The following is a 23,022-nucleotide window of genomic DNA, read 5'->3' on the forward strand; positions in this document are numbered from 1 at the left end:
TTAAATCAAAATAGATAATTTGCTTCTCTAGGTCTGATAGTCTCAATCAACGTTAACCATCATCATCATCATCATTTAAATTAAAATAAAAAAAAAGGAGTAAAGAAAAAACACATTTACATAGAAAAAGACTCATTTACATAGCTAGAATATCAAAAGACTCATTTACATAGCTAGAATATCAAAGAAACCGAAAACCCTAGGAAATTGCTGCAAAACGACTTTTCAGGAATAACGTAGAAGCAAAATAGGAATTTATACCATAGCTACTAGCACTTTAAACTTCAACCGGCAACCAAATTGAATCTAAGGAAAAGGCGGCTATTTGACATTATGGGTCAATGAGAGAAACATACAAGGTAAAAACATGGGTATGCCCGAATGTGCAACTAAACAAAGAAAGGAGCCAAAATAAAATGGCGTTGTTTATTGATGTTATAAATTTGTAAAAGGTAGTTTTCTGGTTGTAAAATAAATTTTAAAAAATCAAAATGTTTGAGTGATTAATTGTTTTTTAATAATGGAAATAGATTCAACACAATCAAGAATTTTGAGCATCCAAAATTTTAAATTTTAACAACTATAACTTATATTTTCAAAAATTCCTATCACTTTTATCATAATCTTAACGTAATATCTATTATTTTCCCTAATTTTTTTAAACTAAGCCAAAATAAAATAATAAAATAATATAATGTTTCACTTCTGCTGTTTTCTTTGCGTATAATAAAATAATATAATAATAATATGGTATTATCTTAATAAAATTCACTTCCCATCTCTGTATGGAAGTCGAAGGACATCGCTGATTTTCTCAAAAACAATGCTTGCAAAGAGAGTTCATTACTATGTCATTTCTTTGTGAACATCAATTACAGAAGTTATATTAGGAGATAATCCCCAACCATGAAAATGTTAGATAAGAACCTGAAGCATAGATGGGCTGTCCTTCAAGTAGCCTTCTATTGACTGTTCATCGTTGTCGTCCAACTGGTCACCCCCAGTAAAGATAATGACCATGTAATTGATAATTTTCTCACCAAACAACGTTTGCAAGGTCTCTAAAGTGCTCGCTTCTTCTGTAGAAAATCGAGTTTTAACGGACAGTACCAAAAGAACTCCATGGAGTCCCTCTTTTGCCAGGTCGATACATTTGACAATTTCTGAGCCTAGAAAGTCTAGTGTGACAGCAGGGTCAAAGAGACCTGTAATGGAAAGATTCTTAACTTAGTTTATTGTTAGTGTTACAATATTTTATACAGTAAGACAATATATTCATAGTACAAACTGCACACTACAAAATCAAACCGTGGAGCAAACGATGCTGAAGAAAACAACCATGAAAGGAACCATAATAAAACACCTAAAAGTAATAAAAAAATAGCCAATAAAGAGCAAGTTGAAATTTGCTTCCAAATACATTTAACTCTGCATAGGAGGTGATGGAGTACACTGGACAAACTAACTCGTTTTAAAGATTATATTTTAATAAAAAATATAATCATATTTATTTCGTTTACGGGGTGAACCATTTGTTTCTTTGAGTAATGAACTATAGTGAATTTTTAATTTCTATTAAGAATCACAATAAAACATTATTATATTTTGAAATTTTTTAGTTGAGTAGTTTATTATCTTAAATTTCAGATTTATGATTAATACATTAGTCCTTAGAATTATATAAATGTTAATCAAATGAATGAAGGCACCATCTATAGAAGTATACACAAGATGTACCATGGGAAACTCACAATGGGAGAATAGCCATCTAAAAGGTCATGCCTATGCTCTACTTTTTTTTGTTCATGATTAAAGGAAAGGGATACTCACTATCAAGTTGACATGGACATTCTTGCATGAATAACTACAGTGAAATATTACAACTACCGTAAAATATTTTACCTCTTATATTACATTGCAGTAGCTCACTCCTAGACACTCTATTCAACTTTGGAAAAATATAGAACCCCTTGTGTCTCTAGTGGCCTAGTGTTTAACATTCCTTGGTGGTTGTCATCCAGGGTTAGGGTTAGAGATTTTGCATGCCGGGTTAAATATTTTGCATGCCTCAACCCTCAGTTAGTGTGAAGGTTTTAATTCCTCCATAATATGCTTGAAAGTCTACACATAACTAGCCTTGCATGAGAAAATAATCAGGTCTGATGTGTCATCCACTTGGTACCATAATGGTCAATAGGTTTACAGGAGGCATAACTTCCACATACCAACTCAAATTGAGGTGATTTCCACATTATTGGAAATATTTTAATGTGTAAAACAACATTGAATGATCAAGAATTAGGATTGCAAAGTTCTGAACTCAAGGAATGTCATTTAAAGCCTCAAATTAGCTCTAGAAGATTCCCAATTCCAAATCATCAAATTGGTACATACCCCTAAAATGGGGATTGTAGGCAAATTCCTTTAGTTTTTCCACCTAGAAAATGCCATGATAAATGACACATTATATAATGATTAGTTATAAATAATAACTTCCCATTTAGGCCCAGTTTTTTGTTCCCAAAATCTTTTATTGAATAAGGTGAAAAAATGTTTTCCTATACTTTCTCTCTAGATTACCATTTAGCCTTTGCAAGAAGGTGCTCTTTCAATTCAACCTACCAAATTTCATGCTTCCCTTGTCTACTAATTCTAGAACTAATTTGCAAAATTATATCTTCTACCAACTCTTCCTAAAATTCTTGTGTTATTTCCTCTATGGTAGGTAGGATGTACTCCTCTGTTTCATGATCTAATGTGGAAGGTTCGTAGAATTTTGAGATTTTCCAATTCACTATTCAGTGACTGCACATATATGGGGGTAGAGTAAATCTATAAGAGTGATCATCCACCTTCTTCAATACCTCAAAAGGACTATCAGCTAGAGCCTTGATCTTATAAGGACCTTGTAGCCTTTTATGTATTTGGATGTAACCAAACTCCAACTTCCACCTTGAATTTTTTCTCAATTTTATGTTTATAATTGTTTCCTTGTAATGGATGCACTAATATTTTCAAGAACTTTTTCTACTTTCAATGGATCTATTTTTATGTGTTTAATCAATCCTACTTGTTTACCATATACAACATCCAAGGAAAATGGGGCAAGTTACCAAATACAAGCTTCAAAAGGGGACTTACAAATATCAATATGGATTTGACTATTATAAAAGTGTTGAAGATAAACCAAATTGTCATCCAATGACTTTGGATACTTGTAGTTACAGTCTCTCAAAAGTTGAATCAATTTTCTATTGACTAATTGTGTTTGAGCACGTGCCAATGGATGGAAATATGTGGATCTCTTCAAGAGATTGATAAATCTAGTATCCCTATCTAAGATATTTTTCCTTATCCCAAATTTCATCCAAACCTTTTCAAAGAACATGTTTTTTGCCTCTTTTCCTTTGATGGAATAAGACTTGACATTTTACTAAAACTTTCAATTACCATAAATATATAGTCATGTTTATTTATAATTGTTAGCAATTCACCCATAAATATCAATGGAGATGTTACCTTAGGGTTGAGTGGTTATAGATAACGGATGGTACAAGCCTTTCTTTTTATTATTAAGTTTATTCATACAATAAAGTATGGATTCCCTAATAAATTGAGCCACGTCCTTTTGAATTTTCAGTCAATACAAATTCCTTTATAAGTTGGAAACCATATTTCCAATACCAAAATATAGTACAACCTTGGAGTTGTGAATCTCTTTGATAAGTTACAATATCTTAACTTTAGGAACATAGATCTTGTCTTCCTTGTAGAGTAGCACATTTTGCAGATGATAGCAAATATTACAGTCACATTTTTCTAAACGAATTTAGCCCTAGTGAAACAACTTGTTAAGGTCCTTGTCTTCCATATATTCCTCTTTGTATACCATATTAATAATGTTCCCTTTCTTATATTTGATTACTAGATGATTTTTTTGTGAAAACTGCATCAACTTGTAGTGCTTTGTTTGTTGAAGCTTACTTTAAGCCTACAAATACTATAGTGATTGGTGATGAGTGTGAATAATGGTTTCCTTACCCATTAGATAATGCTTCCGCTTCTTAAAAGCTTGAACTAGGTCATAAAGTTCCTTATCATAATAGTTTAGTTCAAGAATCCACCATGAAACTTTCCAAAATGATAGCTTATAAGATTACATATGTTCATTAATATTTCTCTCATAGAAACTCCACTTGCATCCTAGTCCACTTCAAAATAATTCTACAAATTAGCCAATGGAAGAACTAGTGCTTAATTGATGTTTCATTTAAGCTCATTGAAATCTTTGTAACAGTTCTTTCCCTACTAAAAAATATCACTATTGGTTGTTAAAGCATGAAGTGGTGTAGTTATAGCTAAAATGGATGATATAAAATTTTCTAGGTATTATGTTATCCTAATAAATATCCCATTCTTAGTGATGTTAGTAAGAATTAGCCACTTATGATGGTCTCTATATTGATGAAATCTATCCTAAATTCCCTTACACAAACCACATACCCTAAAAAAATGATTGTTAAGAAAACTCACATATCTTCCTTATTTTAATAAAAAATATAATCATATTTATTTCGTTTACGGGGTGAACCATTTGTTTCTTTGAGTAATGAACTAAAGTGAATTTTTAATTTCTATTAAGAATCAAAATAAAACATTATCATATTTTGAAATTTTTTAGTTGAGTATTTTATTATCTTAAATTTCAGATTTATGATTAATACATTAGTCCTTAGAATTATATAAATGTTAATCAAATGAATGAAGGCACCATCTATAGAAGTATACACAAGATGTACCATGGGAAACCCACAATGGGAGAATAGCCATCTAAAAGGTCATGCCTATGCTCTACTTTTTTTTGTTCATTTACGAAATGCAGATTAAAAGAAAGGGATACTCACTATCAAGTTGACATGGACATTCTCGCATGAATAGCTACAGTAGAATATTTCACCTCTTATATTATGTTGCAATAGTTCACTCCTAGACACTATATTCAACTTTGGAAAAATAACAATACTAAAAGAATAGAACCCCTTGTCTCTCTAGTGGCCTAGTGTTTAACATTCCTTGGTGGTTGTCATCGAGGGTTAGGGTTAGAGATTTTGCATGCTGGGTTAAATATTTTGCATGCCTCAACCCTCAGTTAGTGTGAAGGTTTTAATTCCTCCATAATATGCTTGAAAGTCTACACATAACTAGCCTTGGATGAGAAAGTAATCAGGTCTGATGTGTCATCCACTTGGTACCATAATGGTCAATAGGTTTACAGGAGGCATAACTTCCACATACCAACTCAAATTGAGGTGATTTCCACATTCTTGGAAATATTTTAATGTGTAAAACAACATTGAATGATCAAGAATTAGGATTGCAAAGTTCTGAACTCAAGGAATGTCATTTGAAGCCTCAAATTAGCTCTAGAAGATTCTAAATTCCAAATCATCAAATTGGTACATACCCCTAAAATGGGGATTGTAGGCAAATTCCTTTAGTTTTTCCACCTAGAAAATGCCATGATAAATGACACATTATATAATGATTAGTTATAAATAATAACTTCCCATTTAGGCCCAGTTTTTTGTTCCCAAAATCTTTTATTGAATGAGGTGAAAAAATGTTTTCCTATACTTTCTCTCTAGATTACCATTTAGCCTTCACAAGAAGGTGCTCTTTCAATTCAAGCTACCAAATTTCATGCTTCCCTTATCTACTAATTCTAGAACTAATTTGCAAAATTATATCTTCTACCAACTCTTCCTAAAATTCTTGTGTTATGTCCTCTATGGTAGGTAGGATGTACTCCTCTGTTTCATGATCTAATGTGGAAGGTTCATAGAATTTTGAGATTTTCCAATTCACTATTCAGTGACTGCACATATATGGGGGTAGAGTAAATCTATAAGAGTTATCATCCACCTTCTTCAATACCTCAAAAGGACTATCAGCTAGAGCCTTGATCTTATAAGGACCTTGTAGCCTTTTATTTATTCAGATGTAACCAAACTCCAACTTCCACCTTGAATTTTTTCTCAATTTTATGTTTATAATTGTTTCCTTGTAATGGATCCATTAATATTTTCAAGAACTTTTTCTACTTTCAATGGATCTATTTTTATGTGTTTAATCAATCCTACTTGTTTCCCATATACAACATCCAAGGAAAATGGGGCAAGTTACCAAATACAAGCTTCAAAAGGGGACTTAGAAATATCAATATGGATTTGACTATTATAAAAGTGTTGAAGATAAACCAAATTGTCATCCAATGACTTTGGATACTTCTAGTTATAGTCTCTCAAAATTTGAATCAATTTTCTATTGACTAATTGTGTTTGAGCACGTGCCAATGGATGGAAATATGTGGATCTCTTTAAGAGATTGATAAATCTAGTATCTCTATCTAAGATATTTTTCCTTATCCCAAATTTCATCCAAACCTTTTCAAAGAAAATGTTTTTTGCCTCTTTTCCTTGGATGGAATAAGACTTGACATTTTACTAAAAATTTCAATTACCATAAATATATAGTCATGTTTATTTATAATTGTTAGCAATTCACCCATAAACATCAATGGAGATGTTACCTTAGGGTTTAGTGGTTATAGATAACGGATGGTACAAACCTTTCTTTTTATTATTAAGTTTATTCATACAATAAAGTATGGATTCCCTAATAAATTGAGCCACGTCCTTTTGAATTTTCAGTCAATACACATTCCTTTATAAGTTGGAAACCATATTTCCAATACAAAAATATAGTACAACCTTGGAGTTGTGAATCTCTTTGATAAGTTACAATATCTTAACTTTAGGAACATAGATCTCGTCTTCCTTGTAGAGTAGCACATTTTGGAGATGATAGCAAATATTACAGTCACATTTTTCTAAATGAATTTAGCCCTACTGAAACAACTTGTTAAGGTTCTTGTCTTCCATATATTCCTCTTTTTATACCATATTAATAATGTTCCCTTTCTTATATTTGATTACTAGATGATTTTTTTTGTGAAAACCGCATCAACTTGTAGTGCTTTGTTTGTTGAAGCTTACTTTAAGCCTACAAATACTATAGTGATTGGTGATGAGTGTGAATAATGGTTTCCTTACCCATTAGATAATGCTTCCACTTCTTAAAAGCTTGAACTAGGTCATGAAGTTCCTTATCATAATAGTTTAGTTCAAGAATCCACCATGAAACTTTCCAAAATGATAGCTTATAAGATTACATATGTTCATTAATATTTCTGTCATAGAAACTCCACTTGCATCCTACTCCACTTCAAAATAATTCTATAAATTAGCCAATGCAAGAACTAGTGCTTAATTGATGTTTCATTTAAGCTCATTGAAATCTTTGTAACAGTTCTTTCCCTACTAAAAAATATCACTATTGGTTGTTAAAGCATGAAGTGGTGTAGCTATAGCTAAAATGGATGATATAAAATTTTCTAGGTATTGTGTTATCCTAATAAATATCCCATTCTTAGTGATGTTAGTAAGAATCAGCCACTTATGATGGTCTCTATATTGATGAAATCTATCCTAAATTCCCTTACACAAACCACATACCCTAAAAAAATGATTGTTAAGAAAACTCACATATCTTAAGGTTATGCATCAACTAATTACTTTCTAAAGTCTCTAACACATTCTGAGATGTCAAATAGTATCTTCTAAGCTAGAGATATAAACCAATATATTGTTGGCATTATTATGAATGTGTTGTACTTGATGGCAACCCATTTGTAGAAAAAAAACTCACTTATATAAGGTAACTAGATAAATCTATGAATCTACAGGAGAAATATCAGATGTGACAGAATGCTTGGCAAGTGTATTTACAGATGTGAAAAAATGCAGGTCAGCTCAAAGGAATTAGTTCAGATGTGATGTACAAAGGCAAATCACATTATAACAGATCTATTTAGAGGGAACAAAGTAATGATACAAAAGAACAGGATGAAGTAACAAAGGACTACAGATCAGAATCAAGAAGTTGAAGAAAAAGGACAGTTTTAGGTATGTTAAGTGGTATATTCTTGTTCACCTTGTCGAAGCTACGTATACACACAGGTTGATTGAACAAAGGAAGTGTATACGTACACACACACTTTCACAGAAGGAAAGGGGCGTACATCCTGGAAAACAAAAGTTTTTGGTCCAAGGTATTTGACCCAAGGTATTTGGTCTGAGGTATTGGTCCGAGGTATTTGGTCCAGTGTATTGGTCCTAAGTGGTTTTGGTCCATGGTATTGAGAAAGGCCTAAAACTATATAAGGAGGAGAAGATCATTAGGCCAAGGTGTGAAAGTATTTGAATATCCTATAAAGTGTTGGATCAAATATGCAGGTTAATGAGCTTCTGATGCCTTATCTGATCAAAGGATGCACCTATGTGGCAGATGAAGATTGATGAACCGAGATCATAAAGACTTAAATGTATTATCATTATGGGGTTTGATCTTGGACAGTCTAGATCTAAATACTGACGCATGTTTTTATTCTGTAAATGTTATGATCTGGGTATGACTGAAGTCTGGAATAGTTGTGATGTTTTAAATTAGCATTTACAGATCTGTACACAGGTTCACTTTGGCAAAAGCGTGTACACACGCTGGTTCAACACATCAAAGTAGCTTATACATTATGAGTTAAAAATTGCACATCTATATGTAGGTTCCCTTTCGTAAAAGAGCGTATACACGCTGGTTCGACACATGGAAGTAGAGTATACCTTATGAAGTGTGATGTTTAAAGTTTCAGTTGTTTCTGGTTGCTTTTGTAGAGTTATGGGTTCTGCTTTGTGTTTTGGTGATTGTATTCTGGTGACAATGTTCTAAATATGATTTACTTCAGTGATGATGGATTGTCAGTGATTGATTGATTCAGTTGTGGTTGATTCAGAAAGTGATGTTTGAGTTTCAGTGATTGCTTGATGTAGATGTACCTGACAATTCTATTACAGTTATGATTATGAGCATCAATGTTATGATGGGTCCAATATGAAAATTGGATGAAACTTGGCCTTCACATTGTGGTGTTGAGTTCCAGGAGTATCCTGTCTGAAAATTTATGAAATGTGATCCCTGAAGGAAGAGAGAAGGTTGTAGCCTTCTGTAGGCCGGTGCCTACATACTAGTAAATATATCGGCTAGTACAAAAGCTAGGGGGTCGTAGATCCCTTCCAATAGAAACTGGAGAACAAGAAAAGGTTGTAACCTTCTCCAGGTAGAAGCCTGCGTACTGGTATGAGTCTGCACCAGTGCAAGATTGTAAATAGATTTTCTTATTATTAAAGAAGACAGAGACGACAGCAGCAGGTGGTTTTTTCCCCGCATTGGGTTTCCACCTTAAATCTTGGTGTTCATGTGTGTTGCTTATATGTGATGGTTTATTCTGTTATTACTGCTCATGGTTAAAGTTTACATGATTAATGAAGTACTGATGCTCTGATTAATGATCAACATATGGTGAATTTGCTGAATCATAAGTTTGGTAAAAATAAGCTGCTTGGTTTAAATACAGTTGCGTGTACACATAAGTTCCCTTCATTGAAGTAGCATATATGAAATTGAGTATGAAATTAAAAAGTTATAGAGTTGAATAATACTGTTTCACCCCCCCTCTCAGTATTATTTCCAACATATATCACTTATGTACACTATCACAAGTGAATCTAGAAAATGTTGTAAAGCATTATTTATCGAGTGCATAAATGTAATTAGTGCATTACATAAAATACCATCTATTCATATAGACCTTTCATTGTCTTGCAAGTATTCCTCCAAGTTTCATTTTCTTTAACTCATACCTACTAGTATCCTTATTTGAGATCCAACTTGGTGAAGTACTTAGGAGGTTGCAATTAATCTAATGTTTCATTCATTCTGGGAAGAAAGTATTGATTTTTTGTGTGTGAGATTATTTAAATCTCTATAGTCAATACACATTCACCAAGTTCCATCCTTCTTCAGTATTATAAAGATACATGACGCCAAAGGTGAGCTGCTTGGTTGAATTACTCTTGACTCTTGCAACTACTACAACAATTCCTTCACTTTGTCTACTTCTAGGATGGACATTTCGTAAAACCAAATATTTGGAAATGGGGAGTTAGTTAACAACTATATCTCATGCTCTACTTCCAGTCTTGGTGGAAATACTCTATAAAGTGTGCCCAACTCCATGCTAGCTTCCACTAACAACATTTTATGATTTGCACACACTAATTTTTTTTTCTTTATCCTCGCTCATATAACTCATAAAAAATAACTTTGATACCATTTGATTAATTTTTACTTACATATTCACAAGATGAATTCCCAAAATTCTACATTAACATATATGCAAATCATGATGAATTAGTAAAAACATAAATATATCATAGCCATTAAATGTTTAACGTAAATTGCCATATATAAAATACATATAAAGATTTGCATTAACACATAAATCATAATAGAACACTTATCTTAGTGAAATCCATGAACTGGTTATTGAATAAGGATGTCCCTCCCAGCCTCAAGCACTATTATAGGCCACCCCTAATCTAGGGCTATGATACCACAAGCACTAGAATGATCACTCTATCACTCAAACCAATACATTATGTTACACAATTACCTTACTAATACAACCATCCCAATCACCATTTTTCTTTTCCACCTTACCCCACACAAGCCAAGATGGGATCCCACTTCTCTTCAATTGTAATCCCTCAACTAACAGGGATCTAATGTAAGCTATCTAGGAAAATACCTATGTTAGGACACTAGATATGATCCTACTATAAATTTTCACTAGATTCCACATGTAACTTGGTTTCTATCACGTTTATATAAGTTCCTCTCTCCCAACACACCAGGAAACCATATGAATCAATAAAATGAGTAGGTAGGAATGAACAACCAACCCTACCCTCAACTCAAAAAATCCTCACTTTTATTTGCACGGCCTTAACTTGACACATGACATTATCTAAATTACTCCCATATAACCTAAGGTTTACTTTCCATAGAGTTAATGAAATTAAAGTTATACTAAATAATACATATCTCATGATTTTGAATTTGACGTTTATAAGCCTCCCTAACCACTCTTGTTTCCCTTTTCTTGATTCATACCCCCCATACCCTTTTTTACTCTATGTCATGTAGCCAATGATGTAGTCTATTATTATCATTATGTATAATAATTTCATTACATATCATGGCCCTATCACCCAACCCAATAACCTATATCTTTGTCATGTACAATTTTCATTACAAAATCAAACGTATTGCATTCCCCTCAAGGGAAAATTTTAGGGGATAATCTTTCCAGGTGGGTGAATTTTCCATGTTTTTTCCAAAAGAAATATTCGTTAATTCACATTTAAAAGAAAACGATTCTCCCACATTTTATAGTATAAAATTATTTTACCTTAAAAATCGCCAAAAATTTATATAGACTAATATAAAATCATTAGAAATCTAAATATTTTTACAAAAGTATTGCGAGACATTTTACAATTTCCATATTAAGGATTAGTAAGATTCACCAAGGTTTCTAAACTTTAAGATAAACTTCCATCCTTAAAACATTCCTTGTTCCCCTCCCCCTTATTTTTTGATTTTCTTTAGTGCACATACTATGTAGGGGTTACTATATAAATTATACCTACACAAAAATGATCAAAACGAGTATGAATGTTTTCCCACATATCCTCTTCGAGCTCCCACATAGTTTTCTCAAGGATATAATAGTGATAACAACTCCATCAAACCTTTACCAACCCTTATGGATTTGTTCCAAAGTTCCTTCACATTTTTGTCTAGGATAAACACTATCTCTACTTGAAATTCCCTTTTGGGTTCAACCTAAATCATGTTCCAATCAATAGTGAGGTTAGGGTCATGTACATAATTTTTCAATATTATGGGAATGAATGCATGTAGATAATGCAAGTTCATATGCAGCTAGACCAATCCTACAGATATCTCAAATAACCCACAAATTTCTTATCCTAGACTTTCTTTAAATTTTATTTGATTTTCATTATTTGTTCTTCCATTTCCTTGAGCATATCTAACCCAAGCACTACTTTTTTCATTCGATGATCCCAAATCACTAGAGTATTAAATTTCCAACCATATAATTACTTGTATGGGATCACCTTTAATGAATCCTAATACCCATTATTATAGGAAAATTCAACTACGTGTAAATATTATTCCCATTTAGATGGTTTGTGCGCCACATGCATCCTTAGAATATATTCAATGAAGTGAATTACGATCTCTATCCACCCATTCGACTCTATATGATATGATTTAATGAGGTTCAAATTAGTTTCAAATGCCATAAATAAAATTTTCCAAAAGTTTGATGTAAAATTTGGATCACTATCAAATGATTTTCTTAGGCACTCCATGTAACCTAGTAATTTCACTCATGTATATTTCTGTAAAGTTGGTTGTGTTATATGATGATTTTATTGGAATAAAATAGATATACTTAGTGACATTATCCACCATCACCATAATGGAACCATGTTACTTCAAATTCCCATAAATTTTCCTAATAAAATAAACCGGAATGAATTATCACTTCCAATTTGGAATGGACATTGTATGTAGCAATTTAGTTTGATGCCTATGCTCATCCTTAACATTTTGGCACTCAAAAATCCTAGCTATAATATCAACCACTTTCATTTTGATACCTAGCCATAGGTATTGATTTTTGAATTTTTAAATTATCTCTTTGTGCCCTAGATGCCCAACATAGGGTACATCTATAAATTTCACTTAGCACTATTGTCTTTAACTCCTAATAATTTGACACATAAATCTTTCCTCCATTCATAAGTGGTGGGACTGTGGGGTATGAATCCTTAAGTACTCGCACTTATAATATCCAATTTGTATTTAAAAACTTATTAATATAACTCCGAAGACCTAAGCCTTATCAAATCATTTCCAATGTGACCTTGCGCTCAGAACCGAAGGCTTAAGTTACAATTCAAAAGCTCATTGACAAAAATTAGACTTAGGGTTTTGTGATTTTCAATGTTGGTATTCGTTGTTGCTCTGGTGAGGCTATGAAGGCAGGGTTTCGTCCTTGTGCCTCTGCTCTGTTCTCTGGTTTCAAGAATGCAAAATAGCTTGTGGCTTCGGCCCTCTAGTGGCTACGTTGCTCCTTGCAACCTTTAACCTCACATTGGGTAACTGTTTTACTTCTGTCGTGGCTTTGACCTTGTTGCTTTCAAGTCATTCTGCAATTTCATGTATCCATTGGTTAATGTATTTTCTTGGGTTAGTGTTCTGATAGGTTCTTGGTCCCTTCTCCAGGCAACTCGGCCTCTACACGACTGGTAAGTTTTCTGTCTGATTTTTGCTTTCAATTCTTTTCGAGTTTCCTCTAACCCTTCTGCTCCTTCCTCGCAGGGCTTCCTTTTAGAGTTAGCTTCTATAATGTCGCTATCTGCGTGGGTTGTTTGCCCCTTCTCCCAGCTTCTAACCCTACTGTGCCATACAACCTTGGTACTGAGAGAGTGACTTCACCTTCGCTGCGATGTGAGCTTGCTCGACTCCTCCAAGGTAAGTTGTTCAATTTAATCTTTGTGTAGCTTTGCTATCATGTTCAGTTTCTCTGCTCGTGGATCTAATTCTCTATCTTTGTGCTTTTGTAGGTGTTGTAGTGTAGATAGCCTCTAGCTATGCCTAGCTTCTTTAGCAACCCTGGGTAGATAGGGTAGGGTCTTACCCTTTCATTTTTCTCTGTTTTGAATTGATGTTGGTTGTTCTGTACTGTTTGTGATCTTCAACAGTTCAAAACCCAGATGGGTTTTCGGCCTCCCTTGCTCTGGCTTGATGTGATTTAAATTTTGTTAAAACCCTTACAGGGTTTGGTATTTAGGCCTCTTTCATCTTGTTGTTAGCTTGAATAGGTTGCTCGCTTATTGTGTTTCTATTGATCGTGAGACTGTGAGGAAATAAAAATATATACGGTTATTTAATTTATAATTTGTAAATGATATTGTTACCTGTGCTTGCTTTCCTCATTTGTCGTTCAATTTATTTTGGTTGTATTTGGTCCTCGCTTTTGGGTCTGTAACAAATTATTGGTCAATCTTGTTTCAACATCTAGATGGTTTCAGCTCCCTCTAAACTATCATCTTAAATATAGAATGTCTCGCACATAGAAAAAAACAACTTTTATTTTAAAGTATAAAAGTAACCATTAAACACTTGCTTGCTCACAAAGAAATCTATCTTCTTGACTACTCTCTCCCTCTAGATGGCAGACCCTCACTTGGTGGTCTGGCTTGATTTTAATACCTTGCTTGTAACTCCATACAGTTGAGAAACTATCATTAAGTTTTCTAGAACTAATTAACTAATTAAACTAACTCTACTAACTAATTATTCCTAATTTGTTCTTTAACTTTGGAAAACAAAAATTACAAGACTATGTTAGCCCAACCTTTAGCCTTCAAGGAAAAAATAAAAAATAAAATGTCCTCTTGACCAATCAAAGATAACGAATGCTTAGCTACAGTTGTAGCCCTTCAATTGGATGCCCCTGCATCAAGCTCTCGAGGTAAATTAATCTCATGGCTCCTACCCATGAGCTCTTCGATAGAGTACTTGGCGCCTTGGATTCATGCAGCATCTAACCAGGAACTATCCTCAATAGGACGATTCTTCCACTTCACTAGATATTGCAAATATTCCTTTTTTCACATCTTCCTGGCTATCTTCATGTCCAAAATCTGTTCTATCTCCAAAGGCTGTGCTAAAGGCATCTACTTAATCCATTATTATTCCTTCCCCTTGGTGTCCCGTGTTCATCTTTCTGAACTGTCTTCCACATCAACAACAACATATGGGTACAGATCTACCACATTAAAAATGGGCAAGATTCCAATTCCCGGAGGTAACTGCAACTCGTAAGCATTTGCAGAAAACTTCCAGAGGATTTTACAAGGTCCAATTTTCTTCATCTTCAGCTTGTTGTACTCTCCTTTAGGAAACCTTTTTTTGCATAAGTGTTCTAGTACTAGGTCTCCTACCTCAAACTGTACCTTCCGTCTTTTCAAATCTGCTTTCTGCTTATATTTTTGGTTGCTATCCTATAGCTTCTATTTGACCTGCTCATGAAGATCATTGATTGCTTTTGCAAAATCTTCAACATCAACACTTCTGCGCTCCAACTGTCCCAAGTCTCTCAACTCAAATATCCCATGTGGGTGTATTCCATAAATGATTTAGAAAGGGCTTCTGCACGTACCTCTATTGGGTGAGTCGTTATAGGAAAACTCTGCCTGTGCAAGAACATGATCCCACTGTTTGGAATTCTCACCAAACAGACTCCTCAGTAAATTTCCTAGACTCCGATTCACAACTTCAGTTTGCCCATCTGTCTGAGGGTGATAAGTTGAGCTAAAATTGAGTTTGGTGTCTAACCTTTTCCACAATGTTTGCCAGAAATGGCATGTGAACTTCACATCCCTGTCTGAGATAATGGATTTTGGTAATCCATGTAATCTGACTATTTCTGAGAAGAACAGGTGTGCTACATGTGTGGCATCACTTGTCTTCTGGCATGGAATGAAATGCGCCATCTTGGTGAAATGGTCCACCACCACCATGATGGAATCATAACCCCATTGTGTCTTTGGTAGACCCAAAACAAAGTCCAAACTGACTAAATCTGAAGGTCTTATTGGGATAGGTAAGGGTGTATACAACCCTGTGTTTTGACTGCGTCCTTTTGCATGCTGACAAATCTTGCATCTAGTTACAAATCTCTGTACATCCCTTCGCATCCTCAGCCAATAGTAGAAATGACTCAGTTGTTCCAAAGTCTTATCGATGCCAAAATGTCCAGCCAAACCACCACTGTGTTTTTCCTGAATCAAGTTCTCCCGCATAGAACACTCTGGAACACACAACTGTCCTCCTTTGAACAACAATCCCTCCTGCAAGTTATAGTCCAACCATGGGCTATTGTCCCTCAATAGTGGATTTTGGCAAGCTTCATAAGCTTCCTTAAAATCTGTATCCGTCCTGTACAAGTCCTTAAGGTGCTCAAATCCCAATACTTGCACTGTGCTCTCTTGCAAGATCAAACTTCTTCTGCTTAACGCATCTACCACCTTATTAGATTGACTACTGATGTGTTTCAAAACAAATGTGAATCTCTACAAATACTCCACCCATTTTGCATGCTTATGATTTAGCTTGTGTTGTTGCATAATGTACTATAGTGCTAAATTGTCTAAAAACAAGACAAATTCATTAGCTAATAAATAATGTCGCCAATGCTTCAATGCCTGGATGACTGCATAAAATTCATTATCATAAGACGTGTACTTCTGCCTGCTCTCATTCAGCTTTTCACTAAAATATGCTACCGTCTTATCTTCTTGACTGAGCATTACACCAATGGCTGTCCCACTGGCATCACAACGAAATTGAAAATTTTTGTTGAAATCTAGTAGTTTCAAGACTGGTTGTTCAGTAATATTTTTCTTCAAAATTTGAAAGCTCTTTTCGGTATATTTTGTCCAATAAAAAGGCCAATTTTCCTTCTTAATGGTATCCACCATAGGTGCACAAATACCACTGAAATTTTTAATAAAGTTCCGATAGAAACTCGCCAATCCATGAAAACTTCGCACCTCAAATAGACCTTTAGGAGAAGGCCAGCTAACTGTAGGTGCAATCTTCTCTGGGTCCATCTTCAATTCATTTTCAAAGATTGCAAATCCTAGATAAATCAGTTCTTTCTTGAAAAAATAACACTTTTTAAGATTTATCAGCAATTTATTTTGCTGTAATTTTTCTAGTACATACATGACATGTCGAAAATGCTCCTCCCTGGTCTTGATGAATATAAGTATATCATCTAGATATACGATCACAAATTTTCCTATGAATTTCTTCAACATCTCACTCATCAAGCGCATGAATGTGCTAGGAGCATTACTCAGCCCAAATGGCATAACTAGCCATTCATACAAGCCTTCATTGGTCTTGAAAGTCGTCTTCCACTCATCACCTTCTCTGATCCTGATCTGGTGATAACCGCTCTTTAGATCTATCTTTGAAAAGTATGTTTCCTCGCTTAAACAATCCATCATATCATCCATTCGAGGTAAAGGAAACCGATACCTGATGGTGATTTTATTGATCGCTCTGGAATCAGTACACATTCGCCATTCTCCTCCTTTCTTGGGGGCTAAAACAGTTGGAACCGCACAAGGGCTCAAACTTTCTCGAATCAATCCCTTATCCAACAAATCCTGTACTTGTTTTCTAATTTCCTCGTTATCCTTTGGACTCATCTGGTAAGCAGCCTTGTTTGGTAAACTGGCTCCCGGAATGAAATCAATGTGGTGACTGATGCTCCGCTTGGGCAGCAACTTATCAGGTAGATCATCTACCACAATATCATTGAATTCCTGCAACATCTCCTGTATCTCCACAAGCAGATTAGTAATTTCGGTATTTAGCAATACCACTCTTGGTCTTTGCATGATGGCATAGTTCACCTCATTACTTCCAACTTGTCACAGAAATTCCTTTCCACCTATCAACAGGGTCTTAGTTCCGCTAGCTTCGGTATCTTTTCCTTCCTTCATGGGCATGAGTGTATGCTTCACTCCATCTTTAACAAACTTGTAGCAATTATTTTCCCCATCATGGATGACCTTTCTATCATACTGCCATGGTCTGCCCAGCAGAATATGGCATACATCCATAGGCATAATATCACACATCACACTGTCCTTATACTTCCCAATGTGGAACTCCACCTCACACTACTCATCAACCAGCAACTGGTGTCCTTTCTGCAACCAAGACACCTTATATGGCATTTGGTGTTTCAACCTCTTCAACCCCAAATTTTCCCCCATCTCAGTGGCTACCAAGTTATCGGTGCTTCCACTATCGATAATCAACTTGCAGCATTTTCCATATGACTTGCACATAGTACAGAATAATTCTTTCTGCTGTGTCGTGTTAGTCACTTGCTTAGCTGGTTTCAGAAGAACCTTATTCAACACCAAGGCTTCACCTATTTCAGGGGCATCCTCCACCTCTTGTGGCGGTGCCTCTGCTGCTTTAGGTTGAGCAACGTATGCTCCCCTCTATCCAGCTTGTTCGTTTTCAGGACATTCAAAATACCTGTGCCCCCATTTGTGACACTTGTAACACTGATAGGCATTTCCTCTGCCTCTGCCATTACCTCTTCCTCGTTGGTATGACCTTCCTCCTCTAGTGTTACCTTCCCTTTCAGTTTGTCCCAAAGTTTTCAAACTACTGCCCTCTTCATTGCTGTTGGTAGTCCTACCTCTGCCAAAGGGTTGTCCTTTTCCTCTATTGGAACCGTGTCCTCTCTTTGCATTCTGCTTTGTTGTAATATTTTCTTTCATATTCAAAGCACATTGATATGCCTCCTCAATAGTTCTAAGAGAAAGAATGTTGATTTCGTCTAGGATTTCCATCCACAGACCATTCACAAACCTTGTTGTATTTTCAGGGGTATCTTCAACATATCCCCCCCTCAGGTTCACTTTATAAAATTCTTCAGTGTATTCTCTTACAGTCATCATTCTCTGTCTTAAATTCTGCACCTGTCTGTAAAGGGAAATTTGATAATCTTTAGGCAAAAATTTACTCTTCATCTTTGCAATCATCTTGTCCCATTTCTTGATCAAGGGCTTGTTTAATCTTCTTCTTTCTTCCTGCACACTGTCCCACCACAGTGCTGCATGTCCTTTCAATTTGGTGACAACAAACCTGATCTTCTTGTCTTCACTGATTTCTTCATATTCAAAATATTTATCTAGTTCACTTATCCAGTCCAACAATGCCTCTATGGACAAATTGCCATCATAATTAGAAAGCTCTGGTTTTGGATTGCTACTAGCCAGCAAAAATGATCTCAACAGTTTAATCTCTGGTCCCTCTTCATGACCCATCCGTCATGGCTTTGTTTTTCTCCTCACTATCATCCCCACCTTCTGGATCTCTGCGCCTTCCTGCTTGCACTACTGCCAAATGTGCAGTCAAGGTCCTAATCTCTTCTTGTAGCCCTTCATCTGCTACTCTTCTAATGGCTCTACCTTGACCTCTTCTACCTACCTCCATCTTTACTGAGAAAAGGAACAAACCTGCTCTGATACCACAATTGGTGGGACCGTGGGGTATGAAACCTTAAGTACTCGCACTTACAATATGCAATTTTATTTAAAATCTTATTAATATAACTTCGAAGGCCTAAGCCTTATCAAATCATTTCCAATGTGACCTTGCACTCAGAACCGAAGGCTTAAGTTACAATTCAAAATCTCATTGACGAAAATTAGACTTAGGGTTTTGTGATTTTCGATGTTGGTATTCGTTGCCGCTCCGGTGAGGCTATGGGGGTAGGGTTTCGTCCTTGTGCCTCTACTCTATTCTTTGGTTTCAAGAATGCAAAATAGCTTGTGGCTTCGGCCCTCTGGTGGCTACGTTGCTCCTTGCAACCTTTAACCTCGCATTGGGTAACTGTTTTACTTCTGTTGTGGCTTTGACCTTGCTGCTTTCAAGCCGTTCTACAATTTCATGTATCCGTTGGTTAATGTATTTTCTTGGATCGGTGTTTTGATAGGTTCTTGGTCTCTTCTCGAGGAAAATCGACCTCTACACGACTGGTAAGTTTATGTCTAATTTTTTCTTTCAATTCTTGTCGAGTTTCCTCTAACCCTTCTGCTCCTTCCTCACAACGTTTCCTTTTAGAGTTAGCTTCTATAATGCCGCTATCTACATGGGTTGTTTTCCCCTTCTCCCGGCTTCTAACCCTATTGTGTCATACAACCTTCATACTGAGAGAGTGAATTCACCTTCGCTACGATGTGAGCTTGCTTAGCTCCTCCAAGGTAAGCTATTCAATTTAATGTTGTTCAATTTAATCTTCATGCAACTTTGCTATTGTGTTGAGTTTCTCTGGTCGTGGATCTAATTCTCTGTCTTTGTGCTTTTGCAGGTGCTGTAGAATAGATAGCCTCCAGTTGCACCTAGCTTCTTCAGCAACCCTGTGTAGACAGGGTAGGGTCTTATCCTCTCGTTTTTCTCTATTTTGAATTGATGTTGGTTGTTATGTACTGTTTGTGAGCTTCAACAGTTAAAAACCCAAATGGGTTTTCGGCCTCCCTTGATCTGGCTTGATGTAATTTAAATTTTGTTAAAACCCTTACAAGGTTTGGTATTTAGGCCTCTTTCGTCTTGTTGTTAGCCTGAATAGGTTGTTCGCTTATCGTGGTTTCTATTGTTCTTGAGACTATGAGAAAATAAAAATATATACAGATATTTAATTTATAATTGTAAATGATGATGTTACCTATGCTTGCTTTCCTCATTCCTCATTTAGTTTATTTTGACTGTATTTGGTCCTCACTTTTGGGTCTGTAACAACTTATTTTTCAATCTTGTTTCAGCATCTAGATGGTTTCAGCTCCCTCTAAACTATCTTCAATATAAAATGTCTCGCACAGAGAAGAAAACAACTTTTAATTTAAAGTATAAAAGTAACCGTTACACACTTGCTTGCTCATAAAGAAATCTATCTTCCTGACTACTCTCTCCCTCTAGATGGCAGACCCTCACTTGGTGGTCTGGCTCGGTTTTAATACCTTTCCTGTAACTCCATACAGTTGAGAAACTATCATTCAATTTTCTGGAACTAATTAACTAATTAAACTAACTCTACTAACTAATTATTCCTAATTTATTATTTAACTTTGGAAAACAAAAATTACAAGGCTGTGTTAGCCCGAACTTTAGCCTTCAAGGCAAAAATAAAAATTAAAATGTCCTCATGACCAATCAAAGATAACAAATGCTCAACTACAGTTGTAGCCCTTCAATTGGATGCCCCTGCATCAATAAGGATTCCATCCCCATTCAACTCATAATTGTTTTTGTGGTGTTAAATTACATTTTGTAGCTTCTATTTAATTTGCATGGACTACTAATTTCAAATTTCATCCTCTAAAATGATGGCTTTTAAATCAAATTTTCTTTACTTGTGGCTATAACATGCATTCTTGTAATTATTACATGATCCACCTTGCTTTCTTTTCCACTTATTTTCCTTGTTTTTAATTCGTACTCATAAATAAATTTTAGCCATTTTATTTTCCTTGCATTTAGCATTGGTGGCTCAAATAATTATTTCATTCCACTATGATATATTTGCAACTCAAACCTCCTTCACATGAGGCAGTTTCGACATATTCTAAGGGCATGCATAAAAAATTGAACTCCAAGTCATGCATGGCATAATTATGTTTGCGCACCTTTAATTTCCTAGATCCATAAAATATCTCATGGCCAATTTGCATAAGGTATCTATCAACCAGTTCCATGTATGCATCAATGCACACAACAAATTCCTCATTCAAAACAAAAAGTTTTAAAAATGGTGCTCTTATCAATAAATTCTTTAATTTTTCAAATATCTCCTAACATTTTGTTTTCCACTCAAATTTTGTTCCTTATTTTGAAAAAGTGATGGGATGAGAAATTTTTGAAAGGCTTTTAATAGATCTTATGTAGTAGCCTACAATTTCCATGAATATCTAACTTCATTAAGATTTATTGGTTTTATCCAACTACTAATTGATTCTATCTTCTCTAGATCCATAGCTATACCTTCTTTTAACATGATATTACCAAAGTAATGGATCTAATTTTTGTAAAAGGGAACATTTAGTAAGTTTGTCATATATTTGATCCCCTCTCAATACCTATAGCTCCACCCTTAATTATTTCTAATGATCTTCCTCTAATTTGGAATAAATCAATATGTCATCTAAAATGAAAATGTAAAACATATCCAAGTATTTTCTAAAAATTCCATTCATTATCTACTCACATAAATAGTAGGTGCATGGTGCTACCACAAATTCATAGTGTCTATATCTTGTCCTAAAGGTTGTTTTACTTATGTCATCTTATTTAATTATTACTTGAGGGTATGTTGATCTTAGATAAATCCTATAAAATACCTTGGTTCCTTCTAACTAATCACATAAGTCATCTACCCTTGGCAAGAGATACTTTTTCTTGACTATTACCTTGTTCACTTGCCTAAAATATTTGCACAATCTCAATCTACCATCTTTCTCCTTAACAAGGAGAACAACACCTCCCTAGTGTGATGCACTTGGATATATGTACCCTTTCTTTAAAAGTTCATCTATATTCATTTCTAATTTGCTCAAATCCATTGTACTCATTCTATATTTATTTTTGGATATTGGGGTAGCTCTAGGAAACAAATTGATAAAAAAAATATATGTCCCTCTTTGATGGAAATCTTATATTTTCACCAAACATGTCCTCATATTCTCTTATAAGTGGGTGGTGTTCAATACTTGGTACCTGTTGACGGTGCTGGAACTGCCAACATTCAGAGGATCACCTCGGTATGAAGTACCAACTAGACCTCACACCGTTTGGTGGGGAGTCCCATCTGGTATGATGGATCTGTTGCTATTATCTTAAGGATTTACCTTAACTCTTTCTTGTCAGCACAGAAGAGTGGTCTACTTTGTCTTTGAGAAGTGAGGTTCGCTTGCTTGGTGAGTGTAAGTGTCACTAGAATCAATGGTTCTTTCACTGCAGAGGGAGAGGGTTAGAGTGAGTCCCAAGTCAGTTGGGAGAAGTCCCAACTCTTCTAGGAACACACAACACAATAGGATGTGCACAGCTTCTAGCGGAGTAGTCCATGTGGATGTGGCAGTCACAACACACAAGGGAAGATAACATGTATAACACTCAGCAGATTAGTCCACACGAGTGCAACGGTTGTTACAGAAAGTTCTATGTGAAAGGTCTGTCTGATGTCTAGGAAGATAGCCACCATGGGCAAGACAAAGTTAGCAGTATATAAAAAACATTTTCATTCACATATTATGTATTAAAACAAGTGAAATAGCTCAAATGTGAAACACAGGTTAAGGAAACATGCATCACAAGTGT

At 35.1% G+C, this 23,022-nt stretch overlaps 1 protein-coding gene across 1 annotated transcript in view; it reads right to left on the minus strand.

The window, feature by feature from the left end:
• LOC149206001 (immune-associated nucleotide-binding protein 9-like) overlaps window positions 1-23,022 on the minus strand; it is a 107,192-nt gene that overhangs the window by 47,373 nt on the left and 36,797 nt on the right. The window contains exon 2 of the mRNA XM_089395248.1: window positions 928-1,205. Within this exon, the coding sequence (XP_089251374.1) occupies window positions 928-1,205 (278 nt within the window). The remainder of the gene's footprint in view (window positions 1-927; window positions 1,206-23,022) is intronic.

This window comes from Pinus tabuliformis, chromosome 1_2 (genome assembly GCF_031772625.1).
Source record: "Pinus tabuliformis cultivar Carrire ecotype Pingquan chromosome 1_2, CPIR1, whole genome shotgun sequence".
NCBI lineage: Eukaryota > Viridiplantae > Streptophyta > Pinopsida > Pinales > Pinaceae > Pinus > Pinus tabuliformis.